The following is a 21,242-nucleotide window of genomic DNA, read 5'->3' on the forward strand; positions in this document are numbered from 1 at the left end:
GTGCCTTTAAGTAATTAATCTAATAAATTTCAGAAAGATAGGGGGGTTTTGGTGCAGCACATCTTTAAAGTTGATTATAGGATCAACTTACCTCCCTGTAATTTAGGGAAAGGGTGGTGTTTTGGTTTTTTAAAATGAAAATAGCATGTATTACACATTTGTCACTGCAAAATTTCAGAAGGATTGGTGCATGAATCTGTGGATTCATGGGTATATTTTTTTCTTTGCTCAATGGACATCAAATTCTGTGATACGATGCATTAAACTTCAAAGACACTAAAATGCAAGTTGCAATCTTGTGCACTATTATTCATGTGTGTTTATCAGTGGATTTATGTGAAAAGGGCTGCCATTCTGAGCAGTTCTCTTGTATTTCTGATATTTCTCTTTCAGCTACCAATATTTAAAAGGCTACATTTTCACATTCACCTATAAAATGAAAGGATGGGGTATTAAGATTATGTTTTACATTGGAAATTTAAATCTAGCATCCTTATCCCACAGTCCCAAATGCGCCTTCTTAAAATTCCATACCTGCTTATCCAGGAAGATGACCTGTGGTTGCCTGGAAAGGGGGCTTTCCGTCACCCCATTAGCGGGCTGGATCCGGACAGAGATTTTATAAGGCCTGACATAGAGGCAACTTCCTGGAGTCTGGCTGCTTCCATTTCTTGAACTTGGAAAAACATTAAGAGGAAAGGAAACCACCATTACTGGTTATTCATTCAGAATACATCTGGAACCATCACTGGGCACATTGGTGAGAGAATCTCTACCCATAAGGCTTGTTTTCTGGAATCTACCAGTTTCCCTGCAACACGGGTGGTGCTGTGGGTTAAACCACAGAGCCTAGGACTTGCCGATCAGAAGGTTGGCAGTTCGAATTCCCGCGACAGGGTAAGCTCCCATTGCTCAGGCCCTGCTCCTGCCAACCTAGCAGTTCGAAAGCACGTCAAAGTGCAAGTAGATAAATAGGTACTGCTCCGGTGGGAAGGTAAACGGCATTTCCGTGCGCTGCTCTGGTTTGCCAGAAGCGGCTTAGTCATGCTGGCCACATGACCCGGAAGCTGTACGCTGACTCCCTCATCCAATAAAGCAAGATGAGCGCCGCAACCCTAGAGTCGGCCACAACTGGACCTAATGTTCAGGGGTCCTTTTACCTTTACCTTTACCAGTTTCCCTAATCCTAACAGGTAAGTACAGTAAATCCTCTGTGCTCTCTGCTTTATAGCACAGGGAATAATTCAAAGCTGGTGCCTGCAAATATGTGCACTGTATCTTTAACTACACTATGGTCCTTTACTTTTCAAATTCTCTGTGCAGGTAGGCTCCTCCTTAAACTTTTACTTCCAAGAGTAAAACTTGAATTCAAGCACCTGGGATTATTTGAATGCATGGGAGAAGGAACTTCATTCTTAGCCCACGCAGCCTGACTTCCTTCTCGATGCTTTGTGTCATTATGCTTATTATATATGCTTCTAAACCACTGCTACAAAGTGATGACTTGGGGTTTGATATTGCCTCAAAATGAAAGTATAAAAACCATTTATTCATCTCTCCTGGTGTTTGCTTTAAGGTGTTGTACAAACAATGCATTTATTGAGAGCCTATTCACTTTGGTTTAACTCAATTTCTTTCGCAGGTTTCTCTGTATTCTAAAGGCACTCTGGGCTTTGCAAAGCTTTTGCCTTCACAAACTATGCTAGGAAGGAAAAGGAAAAGTGGCTGATTTCAAAGCTAATAGTCTGTGTTGCTTTCTAATACTGCTAATCTGAAATAACGCACAGGGACTGAGAAGTGGATTGCAGAAAATTAGTGGGAATATTTTCACTAGGCTTATATACTTTACCTAGGAAAAGACCCTGATGTTGGGAAAGATGGAGGGCACAAGGAGAAGGGGACGACAGAGGACGAGATGGTGGGAAATTGTTCTTGAAGCTACCAGCATGAGTTTGACCAAACTGCGGGAGGCAGTAGAAGACAGGAGTGCCTGGCATGCTCTGGTCCAGGGGGTCATGAAGAGCTGGACATGACTAAACGACTAAAGAACAACATCACAATATACTCTACCTAAGCAGGAAAACTATTCTTATCAGTGCTAGCAATAAATGTAAAAGAATGACCTCACTGGGCATAACTGGTAGGATCAACATGTACAGTAAGTGTTCTGCCAGACCAAAGTAAAGGTTACAAGCTCACTGTTTTCAAGCCTGCTGCTCCCACCAGAGAGAACAAGTCTTGTGGACAGAGCTTATTAAAACCTAGACTGACTGGTTTTTCTCTTGGAGAGCCATCCCTGATTGGAAGTGTCTCTCATAGAACTCCACTCCTCTGCCTCTCTGCTTTTTGTGTTTCCATTTATGAAAAGGTTGGAGGAAGTTCTAAAATTGGACTAAATATCCCAAACAAGAAAACAATTTCTAGAAACCCTCCTGAGTTTTCAAAGTGTCTCCAAAGCCTGCTAACTTTGCTTTGGGTTTTGAGGCAGTCAAAAAATATATTTGAGACGGGGATGGTTGCTTCATCAGAGGTGAATTCACAAACCTAGCACAGCTCAAACTTCAGGCATCCTCTGAAATGGGCATCAGGCTGCAAAACTTTGTACCATAATAAATCTGTTAGTTTAACTCTAAGTCTAACAAGACGGCTGTTGTTAAGAATTTTGTTACTTTTTCCATGTCATAACATAATAGAATCATAAAATCGTAGAGTTGGAAGGGACCATCTAGTCCAACCGTCTTTAACGCAGAAATCTTAACTAAAGTGTCCATGACAGATGGCCATCCAACCTCTGCTTAAAAAAACCCCAATGGGGCCACCTCGTGAGGGAGACTGTTCCACTGTGTATATGCGTGTGTGTATGCTTTTTCTAGGGACCTGGGTGGTGCTGTGGTCTAAACCACTGAGCCTCGGGCTTGCCAATCGGAAGGTCGGCGGTTCGAATCCCCACAACAGGGTGAGCTCCCGTTGCTCAGTCCCAGTTCCTGCTAACCTAGCAGTTCAAAAGCATGCCAGTGCAAGTAGATAAATAGGTACTGCTCCGGCGGGAAGGTAAACAGCGTTTCTGTGCACTGCTCTGGTTTCGCCAGAAGCGGCTTAGTCATGCTGGCCACATGACCCAGAAAAACTCTGTGGACAAACGTCGGCTCCCTTGGCCAGTAAAGTGAGATGAGCGCTGCAACCCCAGAGTTGTCCACAACTGGACTTAGCTGTCAGGGGTCCTTTACCTTTACTTTTTTATGCTTTTCCTACACATTTTGCTCCCAAGTTAAACCTTGCTTGCTAAATAGCGGAAAGAACTTGCTTTCCTGCAGGACATTGTCAATGTCTAAAATAACTGGTTGCGCCAAAGGGGAAAGAAAATGCTCCCTTCAAAGGCAGAATGTGTTGCCATTCTGCCCAGCGTTTTGGTTCATGGGAACCTGAACATTCCTCCCCGTAGCATTGGTAAAAGAACATGCAGGCTTGCTGCTTTCCTGCTGAGCAATATCAGGAGGTAAGCAGGTTAGCTTGTCAGTTCCCTTAAGGAGAAATGGGGAAGTTCACAACACCCAGGAAGAGCAGGCCCTGTGGGGAAACTATAAAGAGGTTACGCAACAGGAGATCGCAAACGCAGACCGGCTGAACATACTGAGATCCACAGGAGAGCAGACCCCTGTGCCAAAATAGGATGTGTGTAAGGGAAGAAACCTGTACAGATCTGTGGGTAAAATACAAAGGAGCTTAATCATTTGCAGTTAGTTTTATGAATAGTGGAGGAGGACTGGGAGAAGACATCGTGGGTGGTTTTTGTGCGCACCACAATTCTGAGCACTGTAGGGTCTCTGTGTGTGTCTAGGTTTGAGAGAAGTACTGAGGTTTTGCATTCCTGTTTTTCTTTAGCTTTAAAAATGCTGTGTGTGCGTTTGTTTGGTTACTGTGAGAACAGGCTGCTGGGGGGAAAGGGCTTTTGGTGATTATACTTTGTACTGTTGATACAAAGGATACCTGTTATGCAGTGTTTGAAGTGCCAACTGTTTCTTTGCAAAGGAGGAGAATACCAGAACAGGTGAAAAGAGCACTTTTCTCCCAGCAGAGGAGCAATTGCAACAAAGTAAGACACCTCTCAGTTTAGCTACTGTACTGCAGGTGTTAAACTCTTTGTGAAACAGCCATGCTTAAAAGTACCTTTGCAAAGGAAGTTGGTGAGAACGCCAGGCCCTGCCATTGGCCAAGACCTGTGACTTCTTAGCGGCCCCAGCAGGTCTGGTGGGTAACAAAATCTGCATTGTTTACTTAGAAATCTTCCCTAGGCTACTGAGCTTCCATACTGTGTCACAAATGGCTCAGCTCCCCTAGTAAAAATCTTTCCCTACCTCTGACTCCCAAGGGTTTTCTGACATTTCAGTGGGTGCCCTATGGTTGCCAATAGCAACCAGCAGGTCCTTTCTACAGCCCCCAAGTACCACGTTTCAACCACACTATATATTGTGCAGATTAATGAAACCAAGGCTTACATTATTAATTATAACCATAAATATTCGGCCCTTTCCTTACCTGAACTGTGAATGGTTAAGGACTGAAACTAGGCAGTCCTCTAATTCACTTCTTAGGTTTAGCACCTGGGGAATAGTATCGTGTGAAAAGTAAACAGCATTGTGTTGCAGGACAGACCCAGCGGACCGGCTGTTTCAGCATATCCCAAGGTAATACCACTTTAAGCTCCATATAAACTCTTAACAGCTTCTATCCTAAAACTAGACCGTAGGTGGTAGAGTTTTTTACGATATGTTATAATAGTGCAATAAATCTGTTAGCTTAAAATCGAATCTCCGTGGCCTTTTAGAGAAATCATCATTAAATGCAAAGCCCTCTTAATGATGCCATCCCGGTGAAATTGTTTAATCTGCAAAGGGGGTGAAAGGTCACCAAATGAATTTTTTATAATACATCAACTTGACACGCAATAGGGAAAACTGTAATAGATAAAAGCAAAGGAAAAGGGCACTGTCTTCTTCTGATAGGTCAATAGCAGCCAAGAGAGTCACTCATCCACTTTCCCTTCACTGCTGTGCTCCTTTCCCATTTAATATGGACACCCAATTAATACCTCAGCACCATAGACAACCTCATTTTAGGTGAATTATAGCAATTCCTTCCCCCTTCTCTGAAATGAAAGTGATCACAATACATCATAGCATTGCACGAATTAACGTTAATTGATTCCAGTTACCAAGCATTGATGGGCCACTTCTATAAGCTGGGCCTTATTGGGAGCTGGAAGGGATGGAAGCAAGATTAGATTGCAATGTCCGTTGCTTTGGCGACGGAAGTCACCTGACACCTTGTTAGGTGGTTTGTACGGTTCTATTGCAAACCCCAGTGGGGTCGTCAGTAAACTGGAGTGATGTCCAAACATCATTACAAGCTGCTTCGATATTAAAGCGAAGGGATTAACACCTTATTGCAAGCAACCTGGATTTGTCACTGTGCTGTCGTTATCCAATTTCTAGCTGATAATGTGACTATGGCCTGCGGGCACAAGGTCCTCCAGCTAAAAGGAGAGTATAAAAAAAATCCAACCTGCCCAACAGCTAAAGTCATTTAACCCCTCACCTGCTGTGCTTCCTGCAGATGAGCTATGTTTGTAAACTCTATTAAAACAGTGGGCAATGGCAAAAATGGGGTGGAAAAACTTCTGCATTCTGGGGCCTAATTCTCTACCAGGTAGTTATTTTCTGTCAGCTCAGATACTCGTTGTAGTGAACAAAGACAAAACCCCACTTTTCATAGGCTTAATTTATGTTGATGTTAATACATAGTGATTTTTGAAATGGATTTTCAGTGCACTGAAACAGTCTTACAAATGCCTGCAAAGTTCTCATAACACAACACCTCCTGCCATGCCTGAATTTTGAATATTTTCCAGGAGATGCTTTTGTCCTACCACATGATGCCCAAAATCTGCCTGACACAGTGCATATGGAAGGCATTGAGGTGTCACTCCTGGCAGGCCTAAGTTGGCAGTGACTCATTTGCATAAAGCCGTGTGCTCAACACGCAAGCTTGGTAGACCTTCATCTTGGTAGTGGCCATTAGCATCACATTCTCCCATACTCTTTGGAGACACGAGCCATTGCCACAGCTGCCTTGCCAATACACGTGCCCAGCCCAGCATCGATGGAAAAACTGCTGGTTATGGTGTGACCTAGGTAGACAAAATTGTCTACCTCAAGCGTGTGCTTACCATTGCTGATGCTGGCAATGTCCTGACCCAGAATGTTGGTCTTTTGTTTGTTTGTTGTGGAAAGGTGGGAATCTGCTCTATTACGTGTGTGTGTGTGTGTGTGTGAGAGAGAGAGAGAGAGAGAGAGAGAGAGAGAGAGAGAGAGAGAGAGTGCTAGAATTCCCAGTGAAACTCATTGCTAAACGTGGCGCTAAAATTTTCTTTGACTGAGTTGCCTTTGATTAGGCATGTTTGTTTTCCAGGGCAGAACATTGGAAAGCAGGAGCAATGGTTTTTGTTTGCTTGTTTTGTTTTCTGCTAGAATTTAGGTACCTAAAACATGCAATAATTAGGCCAGATTAATATTGGTTGAAGCCTTAGAGCTGTATTAATTGGAGGGGTGTTGCAGAAAAACATGGCCCTTCACAGAACAAAGTTAGATAGGTTTGATTGAAGGAACCAAAATTTGATGTCTATGATTCAAGCACTATTTTATACCTCTTTCTATGCCTTCACAACAGCCATGTAGAAGGCGGAATGTCAGCAAAAATAAGTGCACACAGTTTTTTCTGTGTTTTGTTTATCAGGGTTGTTTGAATGTATGATGTGCTTGCCGTTAATCTCTGATATGCTGCCCCTTAATCTCTGATATGATTCAATAGTTTAGGTTGTTTTTAGTAGTCCAGTGCATGGCAAGATGGGAAAGACAACACACACCCCCCTCAAATTTGAGCTGCCTGCATCCTAGTGTGTGACCTCCTGCAAAGCCTGCTTGCAAAGGACTGCTCCCACTACATTTCTCAGGGTCTGCTGCCACACCTCCTGCACGTTCCTGACTCTTCCTTTTGTGCCCATCTTCTGACTTGGTCAGTCCAGCAGCTGCTATAGAATCAGATAGCTAGCTCAGAATTATTGCTTGCATTGATGCTGCTGTGGCAGCCGTCACAGTGGGAGAAATATGTTAATTTTCATTCCTTGGGTCTTGTATTTACAGGTCTCACCCTAGTGAGATAAGTGGATTTCCATTGCTCTTGGGCATAAAGTGACAGTGTTGAGTTATAAAGGCCTTTTAGATAGGTTTGCTATGGACAGTAGATATTAAAAGCAGAGCACAGCTTCAGGGTGATGGTGTACCATGGGGGAATCAGTAATGTGGGAATCAAACCCTTTAATTCTTGAGCACTGGTATGAAGTAATTTAACCCAAATTAGCTATGGACAGCCAAAAGTGTAACAAGATGATACATTCATTGTTTAGTGGCAATAATAAACTAGCAACAGAATCCTCTGTATGTTTGCTGAGAAGTAAATCCCTACTGTGTTGAAGGCGGCTTACTTTCAGGAAAGTATACACAGGATTTATACACAGGATTGTGACCTAAGTCAGAATTTGATGTATTTATTTGCACAATGCCTGAGATATGTCCAACCACAACGTAAAATTCCAAGTAATCAACCATTTTTAAGTAAGCAGCTTACTTAACTATCAATGATTCTGACAGTATCTTTGTGCCTTGTCTATGTAAAGGTGATAATTTCACTTCAGCTGGACAAATGTGAAGCCAGAAACAGGTCTGAGTCAGGTAGCAGCAGCTTACTCTACAGGAAGGCTTGTGTAAACTCTCATTTCTGACACGGCCATATTTCTCAAATCCCTTTTCATCATTAAAAGTATAATTGGGAGTGGCAGCCATGGTGAGAGAGAAGCATCCAAGCCCTTTGCAAATACTTTACTCATGCACTGTCCCCCAGTCATGTCCCCAACATAGCACATGCGACATCGGGGGCAGGACTTCACAGTGTGGCCCCATTTCTCATTCATGTGTTTGAACGTGATCCCAGTTCAATCACTGAGATCACCTGTAGGAGTGACTTTAGTTGTCCCCCCTAATAAGTGAGGTTTATCTGATGTCAGGGTAATCAGTCCAGTCTTGCAAAAAGTTCTTCATACGAAGATTCAGCAAGCATCTTCAGTTTTACTTTTTACACATTTGCTGAAAACTTTTCTATTCCACCTAGTTTAAACAGGGAATTAGTGTATGTGTGTGTTACAATTTGCCAGTGGTTTGCAATTTCATTTCCATTGTAGCTATAATGGTTGTACACACAATTTGATAAGCTGTATATGCTTTTATATATTTTTTTTATAAGGGACGCGGGTGGCGCTGTGGGTAAAACCTCAGTGCCTAGGACTTGCCGATCACATGGTCGGCGGTTCGAATCCCCGCGGCAGGGTGAGCTCCCGTCGTTTGGTCCCAGCTCCTGCCCACCTAGCAGTTTGAAAGCATCCCTAAGTGCAAGTAGATAAATAGGTACCGCTTTATAGCGGGAAGGTAACGGCGTTTCTGCGTGCGGCGCTGGTGCTGGCTCGCCAGAGCAGCTTCGTCACGCTGGCCACATGACCTGGAAGTGTCTGTGGACAGCGCTGGCTCCCAGCCTCTTAAGCGAGATGAGCACGCAACCCCAGAGTCGGACACGACTGGCCCGTACGGGCAGAGGTACCTTTACCTTTACCTTTATATGCTTTTATAAACAAAAAGTTCCTCCATAGGGCTGTTCAGATAACATAGCCAGAGTTGGATGAGTGGTTTGGGCTCATTGACTCAAACCAATTTTGGCCATAATTTGAAAGTGATGGTTGTTGTGCCACTCATTTCAGTGAATGAAGGATACAGGAGAGTAAGTCTAAGTGCTTCTGTGTCAGCCACTCTTGTGAGGCTCCCCCCACCTGGTCCCCTTCAGATCATCCCTCACCACTGATGACATTGACAGGAAATGAAAAGTGCTTTTTACATTAACATTTACAGCGTTACTATTTGACGTGAAGTCCACTTACCTAGAACCTCCCTCTGCTGGAACTGAGGTGGCAGAAACCATCACCACTAGGGCATCAACTGGTATTTTGAGGGCATGCTGAAGTTCACCAGTCTGTTGGGCATCGATAAGAGTATTGGCCAAACTTGTCAATCTGTCAACTGAAAAGGAGGAGGCAAGCTTGGACCTTTGGAAGTGTAATGGATCACTTATTTCAAGGATCAGCACTCTCAAACCAGTGAACAAATGGGGTGGCAGCAAGCCCCCCAAAACTGCTGAACCTGTTTGGGTTTTCTGTTGGCTAGCTCTATGGTGAATGAACACACAGGACTTCATAGGGGGGCAGTGGTGTTTTCTCTTTGCAGCATTGTCTGCTATGGTATTTAAGGTGCTCTCACTTCCAGGTGAGTTGAGGACTGTTCTGACTTGGTCCCACCCAATCTGTAAAAAAATAGCCAGTCTTTGAATCACCGCTGCCTCAGCCTCTGCAATAGTGAAAGCAACATGAAGAGAATTATATGTGTGTATTTCAATAGGTTCATCCCAATGAATGGCAACATACAGAAGATTCTCATGAAAATTGAAGTAATTGGTTCCCGACACAGCATTTGCCAAGGAAGGTCTGGGAAATGACAAAACTGGTGGCATATAGTTCCCTTTAACAAAAACACGGAAGCTTCGTGGCTGATCGTAAAAAATAGCTACGAGAATCCTTGTAGCGTTGTGACCACTATTTAAGTAGAGTCTTAGTGACCAAGGCACTGGACAATTAAAACAAATTTTTGAGAGCTTGCTCAATGGCAATATTGAGTAAAATATTGATGAATGCTCTGTGGCACAGCAGGATCCCCGTGAAGTGGCTTCACTGAAGGTATCAATGAAGGTGTCGGTCACCAGCACGGGTGGAGAGGGCTTCCAGTTACTGGCATCTGTTTCTGTGCTTTCTAAAATCACCACTGCATAGTATGTTTCTCTACAGAAATACACATTTGATGACGGTTTGTAGATGCACTTTCTGTCTTCTCTGTAAATGCCTGTTAAATAAATAATACATCATCAACACAGACTTGCCAACACTTGTAATTTTGTCACAAGACTTGTAATATGTGACAGACATTTCTCTTTACACAGTCTCTGAAGAGGTAAACAATTGTACAGCTACATTATTAGCTTTCATCGAAAGTGTGATTGGGAGACCAGATGTAAGGGCGGGGAAAATATGTGCCTACTCCAAATGACAAGGAAAATTAAAGAGTAAAACTGGATGCTGTTTTCAAAAAAGAAAATGCACTTTTTAGATTGAATCCTTTATTCATTTCAAAGTAATAAAATCCATAATTGCATTACATTAATGTGAATAGACATAGAATTGCTGACTGAGTTGGCACTAATACAGGAAGCTGATGCCATCTAGGTTCTACAGATGTATCAGTGAAGCATTAGATCACTGAAGGTTCTGACTGGAGCAACACGAAAGAGATGGTTTTTCAGTAGATTTCATCTGGAGGACAAAACTGAGCTATCTTATTCCAGAAAAGAAATTCACTGAAGGAGGAAGTTATTATAGCAGTCCCCAAATATTTAAAAGGTGCCATAAAAAGAATCAAATTTGTGATAATTCCTTTAAGGATGAACAATGGCCTACAACCAATTGCTTATCTGATGTTCTCAGTACAGTGGTACCTTGGGTTACAGATGCTTCAGGTTACAGACTCTGCTAACCCAGAAATAGTAAGATAAGCCAGAAATAGTACCTCAGGTTAAGAACTTTGCTTCAGTATGAGAACAGAAATCGTACGGCAGCAGGAGGCCCCATTAGCTAAAGTGGTACCTCAGGTTAAGAACAGTTTGAGGTTAAGAACGGACCTCCGGAACGAATTAAGTTCTTAACCCGAGGTACCACTGTATTACTAAAGCAACAAACTACATTTTCCAGAAAAAGCATTATATGGTGGATGTGGTAAGGAGGAGTTAAAACTCTTTAAAAAATGGATTAAGTTCTAATAGGGGTAGTTTTTCTACCAGTGGGGTGGTCTGGGGGCTCGTGCAGATTGGCCTAACCTTTCCACTGTGGGAAAATATGGGAGAATATGCCAATGTCTCAGTTTCTCAGTTTTCCGGTGTTTAACTGAGTTCTTCATATTTTGCATCCATTTTTGATTATTATTATTTTAGTACCAACCACTGAAATGCAGCCCCCAGAACATTGGCCATGAGGGTTTTGTGCGCCTGCACATACATGCAACAGAGAGCACAGGAATGAACATAGGATAATTAGGATAGGACCAAGGAGAGAAAGCGGAAAATCTGGGGGCCTTTCTGGACATGCAAATCACTGTGTCTAGTTCTGGGCACAACAATTTAAGAATGTTATTGACAATCTGGAACGTGTGCAGAAGAGGGCGATCCGTATGATTGAGGGTCTGGAAACCAAGGTTTATGACGAATGGTTGAGAGAGTTTGAGTGTGTTTTGCCTGGAAAAGAGGAGACTGAGAGGAGATATGATAGCCACCCTCAAATATCTCAAGGGATGTCACATGGAAGATGGAGCAAGCTTGTTTTCTCCTGCTCTGGAGGGTAGGATCGGAACCAATGGCTTCAAGTTACAAGGAAGGAGATTCAGACTAAATGCCGGGAACAACTTTCTGACGGTAATAACAGCTGTTTGACAGTGGAACCTACTCCCCCAGGGAGTTGTGGGCTCTCCTTCCTTGGAGGTTTTCAAGCAGGGGCTGGCTGGCCATGTATCATCAGTGTGTAGCGTGGGGGGGTGCAGGAGGGGCCGGCCGCACCCGGCACAACATCTGGGGGGGCACGCTCGCACTCGCAGCTCTCTGCCCCTACCTGGCTCACTCACTCTCTCTCACTGCAGTGCTGGCTGTGCGAATCCGATCCGAGCCGCCGGGTCGCCGCCCACTGTGGAGGGGGTGGGTGCCAGGCGTGCGGTGCGGAGAGAGAGTGAGGGACTATCTGGGGGAGGGACAGTGCAGCGGGCGCCCAGTGCAGCGCTGAGCGCGGGAGAGAACCACACCAGACCAGACCAGGCAGCAGCAAGAAGAAGCTGGCAGCGGTGGCAGGTTAGGGGTTAGGGGGCGCAAATTATTTTCCTTGCCCCAGGTGCTGACAACCCACGCTACGCCACTGTGTGTCATGGATGCTTTAGTTGAGATTCCTGCATTGCAGGGGGTTGGACTAGATGACCCTCAGGGCCCCTTCCAGCTCTAAGATTCAGTGATTCACTAGCTACAGAACTGCTGCAGCCTTCCTCATTTGATGCCTTGCAAACAGCTGAGTCAACCGTTCCCCTCCCACTGATCATCCCTCTTGCATTTCTCTTGCTGAAGAGGTCCTGCTCCTATTCTGCCATTTGCTAGGATTTGCATTTGTGCCAGCTCCCTCTTCTGCAAAGAGGTTGCTAGAGTCCTGGTTGGTCCCTTCCTCTTCCTCCGCCCTCCCTCCTTTCAGAACCACCTTTTCTGCCAGTCACAATTTCTGCAGCCAGCCATTTCGATCACTTTTAAAATGAAACCCACGCTGGCCTTGGTAATCATAATGTCATTTACAATTTACCACAAAACACGTTTATTCAGTTAGCAGCACGTTGGAGAAAAGAGAACTCCGTATGAACTCGCCGCTGAAGGCCTAATCTGATTATTTCCTCATGAAAATCCAAGCAGGGGGGCTTGTAAGCGGGGCTGGGGGGAGGGGGGGAGAGGTCTGCTCACAGCTGACTCTCATAATCAACACAAATAGATAAGTGACACACCGTGTCAGGGGCAGCGTCTAATCTGCCCTGCGGCTCTCCTTGGAGAAAAAGGCCAGAGTGGACAGGGCTTAATAAATACTGATTGACCACTGAGTATTGAGGTGACATGTGCTATTTACATTCGAGATGAACAATAACAGTGATAAATTCCAGAAGCCTTCCTTCTAAATGGCTAAAATTAAGTTAAGCGGGTTATATATCTCGTGTGCAAAAGTGAGGGGAGGAGAGAATTGGGGTTCGCAGATTGGGGTGTGCATGGATGGCACAAAAAGTCAGAAAAGCCAAGAAGATGGCGAGTGCATGAGATAAAACTAATTATATGCGGAAGAGATTTTTTTTTTTTAAAAAAAAAAAGAATGTATGGGGGGCTGTTGTGTTTATGCGCCAACACGCGACACTGAGCACCATCTATGGTGCGATCAATGGCATCAGATGTGCACATGGATGTGTTACACAGTAGCCTATTGGGTATTCAAGGGCAGCAAAGTGGAAGTTTGTGTGTGCTCTCTTTTCGTACAATCCTTTTCACATTAATTTCTCTCTCTCCCCCCCCCCATAAATTCTAAAAAAGAGCTCCACACCAAATTTGTTATTTTATTTAATTTACTTCTTTCCAAACACTCAGGTTGCTTGCAGGGTTTCTGACAAATATTAACTTTGTGTCAATATTTGTCCTTCCTGTCGTGAAATGAGGATTTTCCACCTCATTTCACATTTGAAAAGAAAAATATGCCGTTGGGGTCCTCTTTGCTTAAGAAAAAAAACACCCCACACAACTCGTATCCTTTATTTAGAAAATGGACCAAAGGGGAAGGTTTTTTTAAGTGGTTTTTAAAAAAAAAAATATGGATGTTTTACTTAAAGGCACGGAGACTTTCGTTTTTTTTACTCAGCTCCCTCACCAATGCCCTCAAAAGTTCTACATTTAAAATTGAATGAAATACATCAACATTAATGATTTCCCCCTTTAGGTCAGCATCACCATTTCTTTCTACTAATTTCTTCCCCAGTTTATGATAGATTTCACATTGCATACTTGTAAGGAAAAATTCGGGAGCGTTTGACTAAAACAAAGAGGTGTCATCAAGTTTCTCTAATATGTATTTTATCAAAATAAAATAAATGCCAAGCAATGTTGTTTCCATCTGCCTAGGTTTGCTAGTCACTTATTTCTAATGCTAATATAAATGCAGCTACCATGTTAAAAGCTAAAAGTGGGGACATAATTAATGGCACACTATTTACTCACTGTAGCCTAGTGGCCCTGGGCAAACTATACTCCATAAACCATACTCCCCCAGAAGTAAGGAAGACAAATAATTCAGTGGACAACTGAGAGAACTTACATGTTAAGTTTCCCGCCATCTCACAAACTACCTTGTGAGAACTTGCTGTATGAGCTTCTGTGAGAAGCAAATGCTGTGTGGGAGATGATAGATAATAATAATAATAATAATAATAATAATAATAATAATAATAATAATAATAATAATAATTTTTTATACCCTGCCCTCCCCAGCCAAGGCCGGGCTCAGAGCGGCTTACAAGCAATAATAAAAACAAGATGAATGATTACAACTTAAAAACAAAAATAAAATACAACATTAAAATAATGGAACATGAGATGATAGATGATAGATAGATAGATAGATAGATAGATAGATAGATAGATAGATAGATGATAGATAGATAGATGATAGATAGATAGATATAAATAGATAGATGATAGATGATAGATAGATAGATAGATAGATAGATAGATAGATAGAGATAGATAGATAGATAGATAGATAGATAGATAGATGATAGATAGATAGATGATAGATAGATAGATGATAGATAGATAGATAGATAGATAGATGATAGATAGATAGACGATATAGATGATAGATAGATAGATAGATGATAGATAGATAGATAGATAGATAGATAGATAGATAGATAGATAGATAGATAGATATAGATGATAGATAGATAGATAGATGATAGATAGATAGATAGATAGATAGATAGATAGATAGATAGATAGATAGATAGATGATAGATAGATAGATGATAGATAGATAGATGATAGATAGATAGATAGATAGATAGATAGATAGATAGATAGATAGATGATAGATAGATAGACGATATAGATGATAGATAGATAGATAGATAGATGATAGATAGATAGATAGATAGATAGATAGATAGATAGATAGATAGATATAGATGATAGATAGATGATAGATAGATAGATAGATAGATAGATAGATAGATAGATAGATAGATGATAGATAGATAGATGATAGATAGATATAGATAGATAGATGATAGATGATAGATGATAGATGATAGATAGATATAGATGATAGATATAGATAGATAGATAGATAGATAGATAGATAGATAGATAGATAGATATAGATGGAGTAAGGAAGCATCTTGAAGGAGAAAGGTTAAGAATCCCCACCCCTGCCGCTGGGTCATGTCATTTTAGGGGGTGAAACTTAATTTTTGCACATTTCGTCAGTAATCGATCTTACAAATATGGTTTCGGGTCTGTGAGGAATTCAAATCCGCTATTACTTTTGTGACTGGACAATATTTAGCTTGGTAAGTGTACTTTTGTTGAAGAAGGACATACTGTAAACTGCTTTCAGAAAACCAAAGAACTTTTAATTTTACCTTCTGGAAATGTCAGGTAATGCTTAACAACAACATCAACAACAACAAGTACTTGACCATCATTTTTAATTATTTCTATGCAGTTTTACACACATTCTACCTACAAGCAAAACTAAATTATAGTAATTTAACCAAAATATCTCTTGAATTCCCAAGTCATGTTACAATTTTTTAGCACTCCTCATTTGGGGCATTTCAAAGTTGAAAGATTCAACCTTGCCAAACCCCCCCCCCCCCCGCCTTTCCCTCCTGAAGCTGATTGAAGTGAGTGGGTGGTCACTGGAATGATGTGAGATGGGTTTGCATGCAATATTTAATCCAGACCTCAGTATTTCAGTATCTCAGTTTAATACCTAGTCACAACCTTCCTCACAACAATGAATTTAAAGTCTGTTCAAATTATAGCAATTATTTCTAAATTTTAATAAAGCAGATAATTTGGCGTATACGGATGCAAATCCAAGTTGTTTTTTCAATACATCCAGACTAAATCTGCATGCAAACCAATGTGCCCGAGGAGCCTGAGGAGAAGGATCCGTGTCCAGAGGCACACATTCCTCCTAGTCCCAAAAGTGGGACTGGAGCCCCTCCACTAGGCAAGAAGGCAGAGATGGGAAGGAGTGCTCAGTCTTGGCAGAAACCTCTTATTTGCCGAGAGAAAGAAAAGCTCTCACTGTTTGTGGCTTGTTTGTTAACATGGGGTGAATGTAGCAATTATGGTAGTGGTTTTCAACCAGTGTGCTGTGGCACCCTGGGGTTCCTTGAATGATGGTCAGGGGTGCAACGGGCAATGCTGGCCTCTGTCCCCCTTTCCTCCCCTCTCTCCTCGGATGCCCTCTTGCGTCTCTGCCTCCCAAAGGCTTGCACAGCTGTTTGTTGGAGCGGCCCTGGCTACAAGCTCCCCAGGTGAACGGTGCCTCTGGGGCTGGCCAGGGGATGGCCTCAGAGTAAGCAAGCAAGCAGACTAGGGAACCCAGTCAGCCAGTCTACCTGCCCTTGCTGGTGGGAATGGACAGACTAGTGGGAGGCTGGGCAGGCAGGCAGGCACTGTGCTGGCCTTTCTTGTGCTTGCTGTGTGCAAGGCCTGCCTGGGAGCTGAGTGCCTGGTGCTGCCTCACGTTCACCACTGGCCAGTCTCCGTTGTGGGGCAGTGTGAGGAGGCACCTCTCTTTGGGGTGGTGGGCAGCTCAGGGGCCAGGGGCAGCAGCAGCGGCTGCCCAAAGGACTCCCAAGGAGAGGGGAAGGGAGGCTGAGGGAACACTCCACAAGGGTGCTCGAAAAAGGGTGAGCGGCTGCCAGCTCTGCAGCCAAGGGCTCCTGAGTCTCATGGGGTGCCGCAGAAAGGATGTAGTTGGTCAAGGGAGCCGTGGACTGGAAAAGGTTGAAGACCTCTGGATTATGGGATGAAAGTCTCCACTCTTGAAATTTTCTTTCCACTTCCTTTTGCTTTCTGGCTGGTCTTATTTCAACAGTAGCAATTCCTTTGCTTAGCCTGCAAGTGACGTGTGTATAAGAAACTTAGGAAGTTGAATTATATTGGGTCAGACCATTGGTCCATGTCACTCAATCCTCTCTAAATGGACTAGAATTGGCCCTCCAGCGTTTGGGGCACAGGAAATGCCAGGGATTGAACCTGGAGGCTTCTGCACGCAGAGCTCTACCACTGAGCTACAGCCCCTGCCCAGCTTTACGCTCCCCTATTTGGAACCAACATTATACCCTCCATTTCCCAACTGCTGATGGAACGTCTCACCACCTGGCAATTGTTGGGCTCCTTCTGACGGTACATGTAAATAGGAGGAGGGAAACTTGCATTTGCACTGGCATTTAAGTGATCCCACATACAGTCGTACCTTTATTCTCAAACGGAATCCATTCTGGAAGTCCGTTCGACTTCCGAAACATTCAGAAACCAAGGTGCGGCTTCCAACTGGCTGCAGGAACTTCCTGCACTCATTCGGAAGCTGCGTCGGATGTTCAGCTTCCAAAAAATATTTACAAACCGGAACACTGACTTCCGGGTTTGTGGTGTTTGGGAGCCAAAACATTCAAGTCACAAGGAGTTCAAGAACCAAGGTATGACTGTATCTATCTTTCCCTGCTGCTTTCCTTCCCTGGTGTGTGTTGTCTTATACAGATTGTAGGGCCTGAGTCTTATTTTTTTGTTTTACGTACCGTTCTTATAGGCACCCTAGAAACACAAAACCAATTGCCACAAATAACTAGTTAGAATCTGTTACAGGAGGAGAGATATGCCTGTATTTGGAATGAAAGATGTTGGCTATCAAAAGACATCCAGTAGCAGAAGGCAATGGAAAGGGATTTAAAGGTAGGTACCTCGGGTTCCAAAAACTTTGGGTTACAGACTCCGCTAACCTGTAAATAGTACCTCGGGTTAAGAACTTTAACTCAGGATGAGAACAGAAATCACACGCTGGTGGTGCAGTGGCAGCGGGAGGCCCCATTAGCTAAAGTGGTACCTCAGGTTAAGAATGGTTTCAGGTTAAGAACAGACCTCCAGAATGGATTAAGTTTGTAACTAGAGGTACCACTGTATCTGGGTGATAAATGTTGCAACTCATCAGGAAAGGTCGGGGGGGGATAGGATGGCTTATAATAAAGCACTGTAGTTATCAATACCTGTTGATTGTCCACCTTAAAATAAATAAAGGAAGATCAGGGTATTGTATTCACACCCAAAAAGATTGGAGGGATAAATAAAATGGATCCACTCTACAATGATATCAGCGGCATTTGTGTATGTGGAAGACCAAGGAAGCTGCCTGGAGATTTTCTTATGGTGTTCTAGTCTATTACTTCCAGCCCTGCAGCAATCCACGTGTGCTCTGTGGACCAGCATTAAAATGTCAGCCAGGGAACCGAGAGGTGTGACGTGACAAGATGAATAATGGGTGGGGTCTGAGAGAGGTTACCACAAATATGGGTCTGTGAGAGAACATACCAAGCTGCAGCAGAATATGTGGGATGAATGTGACACAATTTACAGGGAGGCAGAGATATGAGCTGAATATGTACACCACTTAGTTTGAATAAACCTATACCGCAAGTATTTGCTCTCTGTGTTTCGCAAATTAAAGCACTTACATAATATCACAATCATTTTGTTAAACCTGCAGCCCTATTGAAAACACTTGCCTCAACACAAGTGGTCCTTGCTGATTTCACAGCAAATGACACAGCTCTCCGCCTCTTGAAGTGAAAACAGCAGTCTTTATCTTTTCTGCACTATATGCTTTTAAGGGGCTATTTCCTCTCAGGTTATTTCTGTATTAGCTGAACGTACGAGCCCACAGGCCTGTTTCTACATGCAAACACACAACTGCCCCCGGTCCTTTCTGACTATTGACCCTATGCAAGAGAAAGCAAAACAGCATTCTTTTCAAACACAATACCAACCCTTGGCTTTCCTGCCATGGCATGATAAACACATCACATTTTTCCTTTCCTCTTTTCTTTTTCAGAATGAAGCTCTGATTTCATTGGATGCCAGATCTAAAAACAAATGTGGGTTGTGCCAAGCGCCGCTCTGAGCTGTGGATATAATGGGATTTGAATGGGAAGTCCCGGACACAATAAATCTGTGCCATATGTGACCATTTCCTGTGTCAGTTCCTTTCTCATAACCAGTGGACTCCCCCGCCCCGACGTCGTTCCCTTTCTTTCCCTTTCATGACCCCACACCAGGACTCTGAAATCTTTCATGGCTGCTTCTCCGCCTGGGGCTCTTCCACAGCAGTTGCATAAATAAATGAAATTGACAGCAAACATCATAACAGTTAGCAGGAGTGTGTACCCACCACAAGTGCCTTGTCTTGATTTGCAAGAGAAATGGAAGAGGAAAGGACTTATTATGGGGGAGGGGGAGTATGTTCTTTGACAAGCGAGGGGGTGGGGGAATTAGTAAAATAAACTTGCTAAGACTATTGTTGTCAAAGTATTTTGCTTCATCTAGTTACAATTTAGGAAGGGTCTTTGGTTCTTCATCCTTCTACTCTCCATTTTCCATCGCCACATTCCAAAAGGGGTAAATTTGCAGCTGAGTGGTTTCAAAAATAAAACTCCCAGGTTTGAAAAATCTTGCCTTATTTCAGGTCAGGCCTATTTCAGTTTGAGTCCTAGCTCAAACTCGGCTCATCCCCCTAACTACCTCCCAAGCAAGAAAAAAGAAAATGCTACCTTTGAGAAGGCTGGGGAAAAGGAACTGGTGATGAGGAAGGCTTGCTAGATACAGGAGAAGGAGCTGTTGAGCAAGTTCGGGGGCATCATTTCTTCCTGGGAAGCAAAGGATTCGTAGTTTTATTTGCCTCCCAAATTGAATTGGGAAACAGAAGGAGCTATGGCTCCAAGACTACTGGCAGAAAAATTAGGTAGTGAGACAACCAATTTAGAAAGCTGATGCTAAGGAACTATGAACTCTGGGAAGGTGCTTCTGGGCAGAGCTATGAGTGCCACACAACCTGGTCCTGTGCCCCTTAGTTTGCTGCCCTCTTGTGCCCCATTGTCTGTGTTGGCATGTGCCTGCCATCTTGTTCTTTGCCTCAGGCGGCAAAATGCCTTGGGCCAAGCCTTGCTCAGCAGCGTCATTTCCAGTTAAGGAAAGGTGGAGGGTGTGTGCACTTCATGCATTTTTTACAAGCATGGCCTGGGAATACATGGAGAGAGAAAGCACACTTTTGGTTCAAAACATTTGCAAGGAAAGCTATAAAAAAACCAAACCCAAAACAAGCTTGCATTTTGAGATGAGCCAAGGGGTGTTGTCCCATCGCTAAAAAATTATCCTGTTCTTTTGCAAAAACAAAGTCGGGAAATCAAATGATTATTCCAAAATAGAAACATTCCATTATGTCATTTATGATCATTTCCCAGTTAAAACAGTTTTGGGCCTCATGAATAAGAACTCAGGCATGTATAATGTAGAATTCCCACAAAACTCATTGAAATGTAAACCGTTCATTAGGGATGGTCCAAAACCAATATTCCCAAACTACGTGTCTAGAGAGTGTTCTGTGGAAACATCTTGAACCGAACACCAATTTGTGCACATACTGTTCTTAGAGAATTGACTAAATTCTAAATATAATAAATCATTACTTTTAATTTTCCAGTTCGGGATCAAGGTGCAATGTATTATTCTACCAGTGACATTTCTCAAGCAACACCCATCCAGGTTGATGGTCATCACTTGCCTCCTGTGGGATCAAGTTCCATAGTTTAACAATGTGCTGGAGAAAGGAAGCATCGGTCCTGAATCTTCCAGCACTGCCCTTTTCTGGACCTTTTGCAACTCAGCAATATCCTTTTTGAATGAGGTGACCAGAACTATACATGGCATTCTAAATACAGCTGCATCATAGATTTGTATAACAGAATTGTGATATCAGTGGTTTTATTTTCAATTTGGGTGTGTGGGGTATTAGAGGATGGGCAGTACCTCTGGTGGGGGGCACATCATGCTCCTTCTGGGGTAGTATGACCACCTTTGGTCACCTCCCTGCACTTAGCTCTCACCTCTGGCTCCTAGAAGTTGACAGTGGCCACACCAGGGAATGGCTTCAACCAGCTGGTTAAACCAGGTGAGGGCAGACAATGGGTCTCAAACTCTCAGTGAGTTAGGGACTTCCTATGCATGTGAAAAGAGGCTCAAGTGGATTGAGCAGACGTAGTTTATGGTGAGTCCAATGGTCAAGAAGGTGGTTTCTGCACATGTTGTAGATGGAAGTGAGGGGCAGATGGGGCTTGTCCACCTGGGAAGGTGGCTCATCTAGG

The 21,242-nt window shown here is 43.2% G+C and overlaps 1 protein-coding gene across 2 annotated transcripts in view; it reads right to left on the reverse strand.

Annotated features, from left to right (window-relative positions):
- Positions 1-21,242, reverse strand: part of PKHD1 (PKHD1 ciliary IPT domain containing fibrocystin/polyductin) — a 242,753-nt gene that overhangs the window by 18,045 nt on the left and 203,466 nt on the right. For both annotated transcript variants that reach the window (XM_083729646.1, XM_083729647.1), the window contains 2 exons: positions 9,041-10,052; positions 535-670 (listed from right to left, as the gene is read on the reverse strand). In XM_083729646.1, the coding sequence (XP_083585772.1) occupies positions 535-670; positions 9,041-10,052 (1,148 nt within the window). The remainder of the gene's footprint in view (positions 1-534; positions 671-9,040; positions 10,053-21,242) is intronic.

Source organism: Podarcis gaigeae, assembly GCF_964106915.1.
Source record: "Podarcis gaigeae genome assembly, chromosome: 3".
In the NCBI taxonomy this organism is placed as follows: Eukaryota; Metazoa; Chordata; class Lepidosauria; order Squamata; family Lacertidae; genus Podarcis; species Podarcis gaigeae.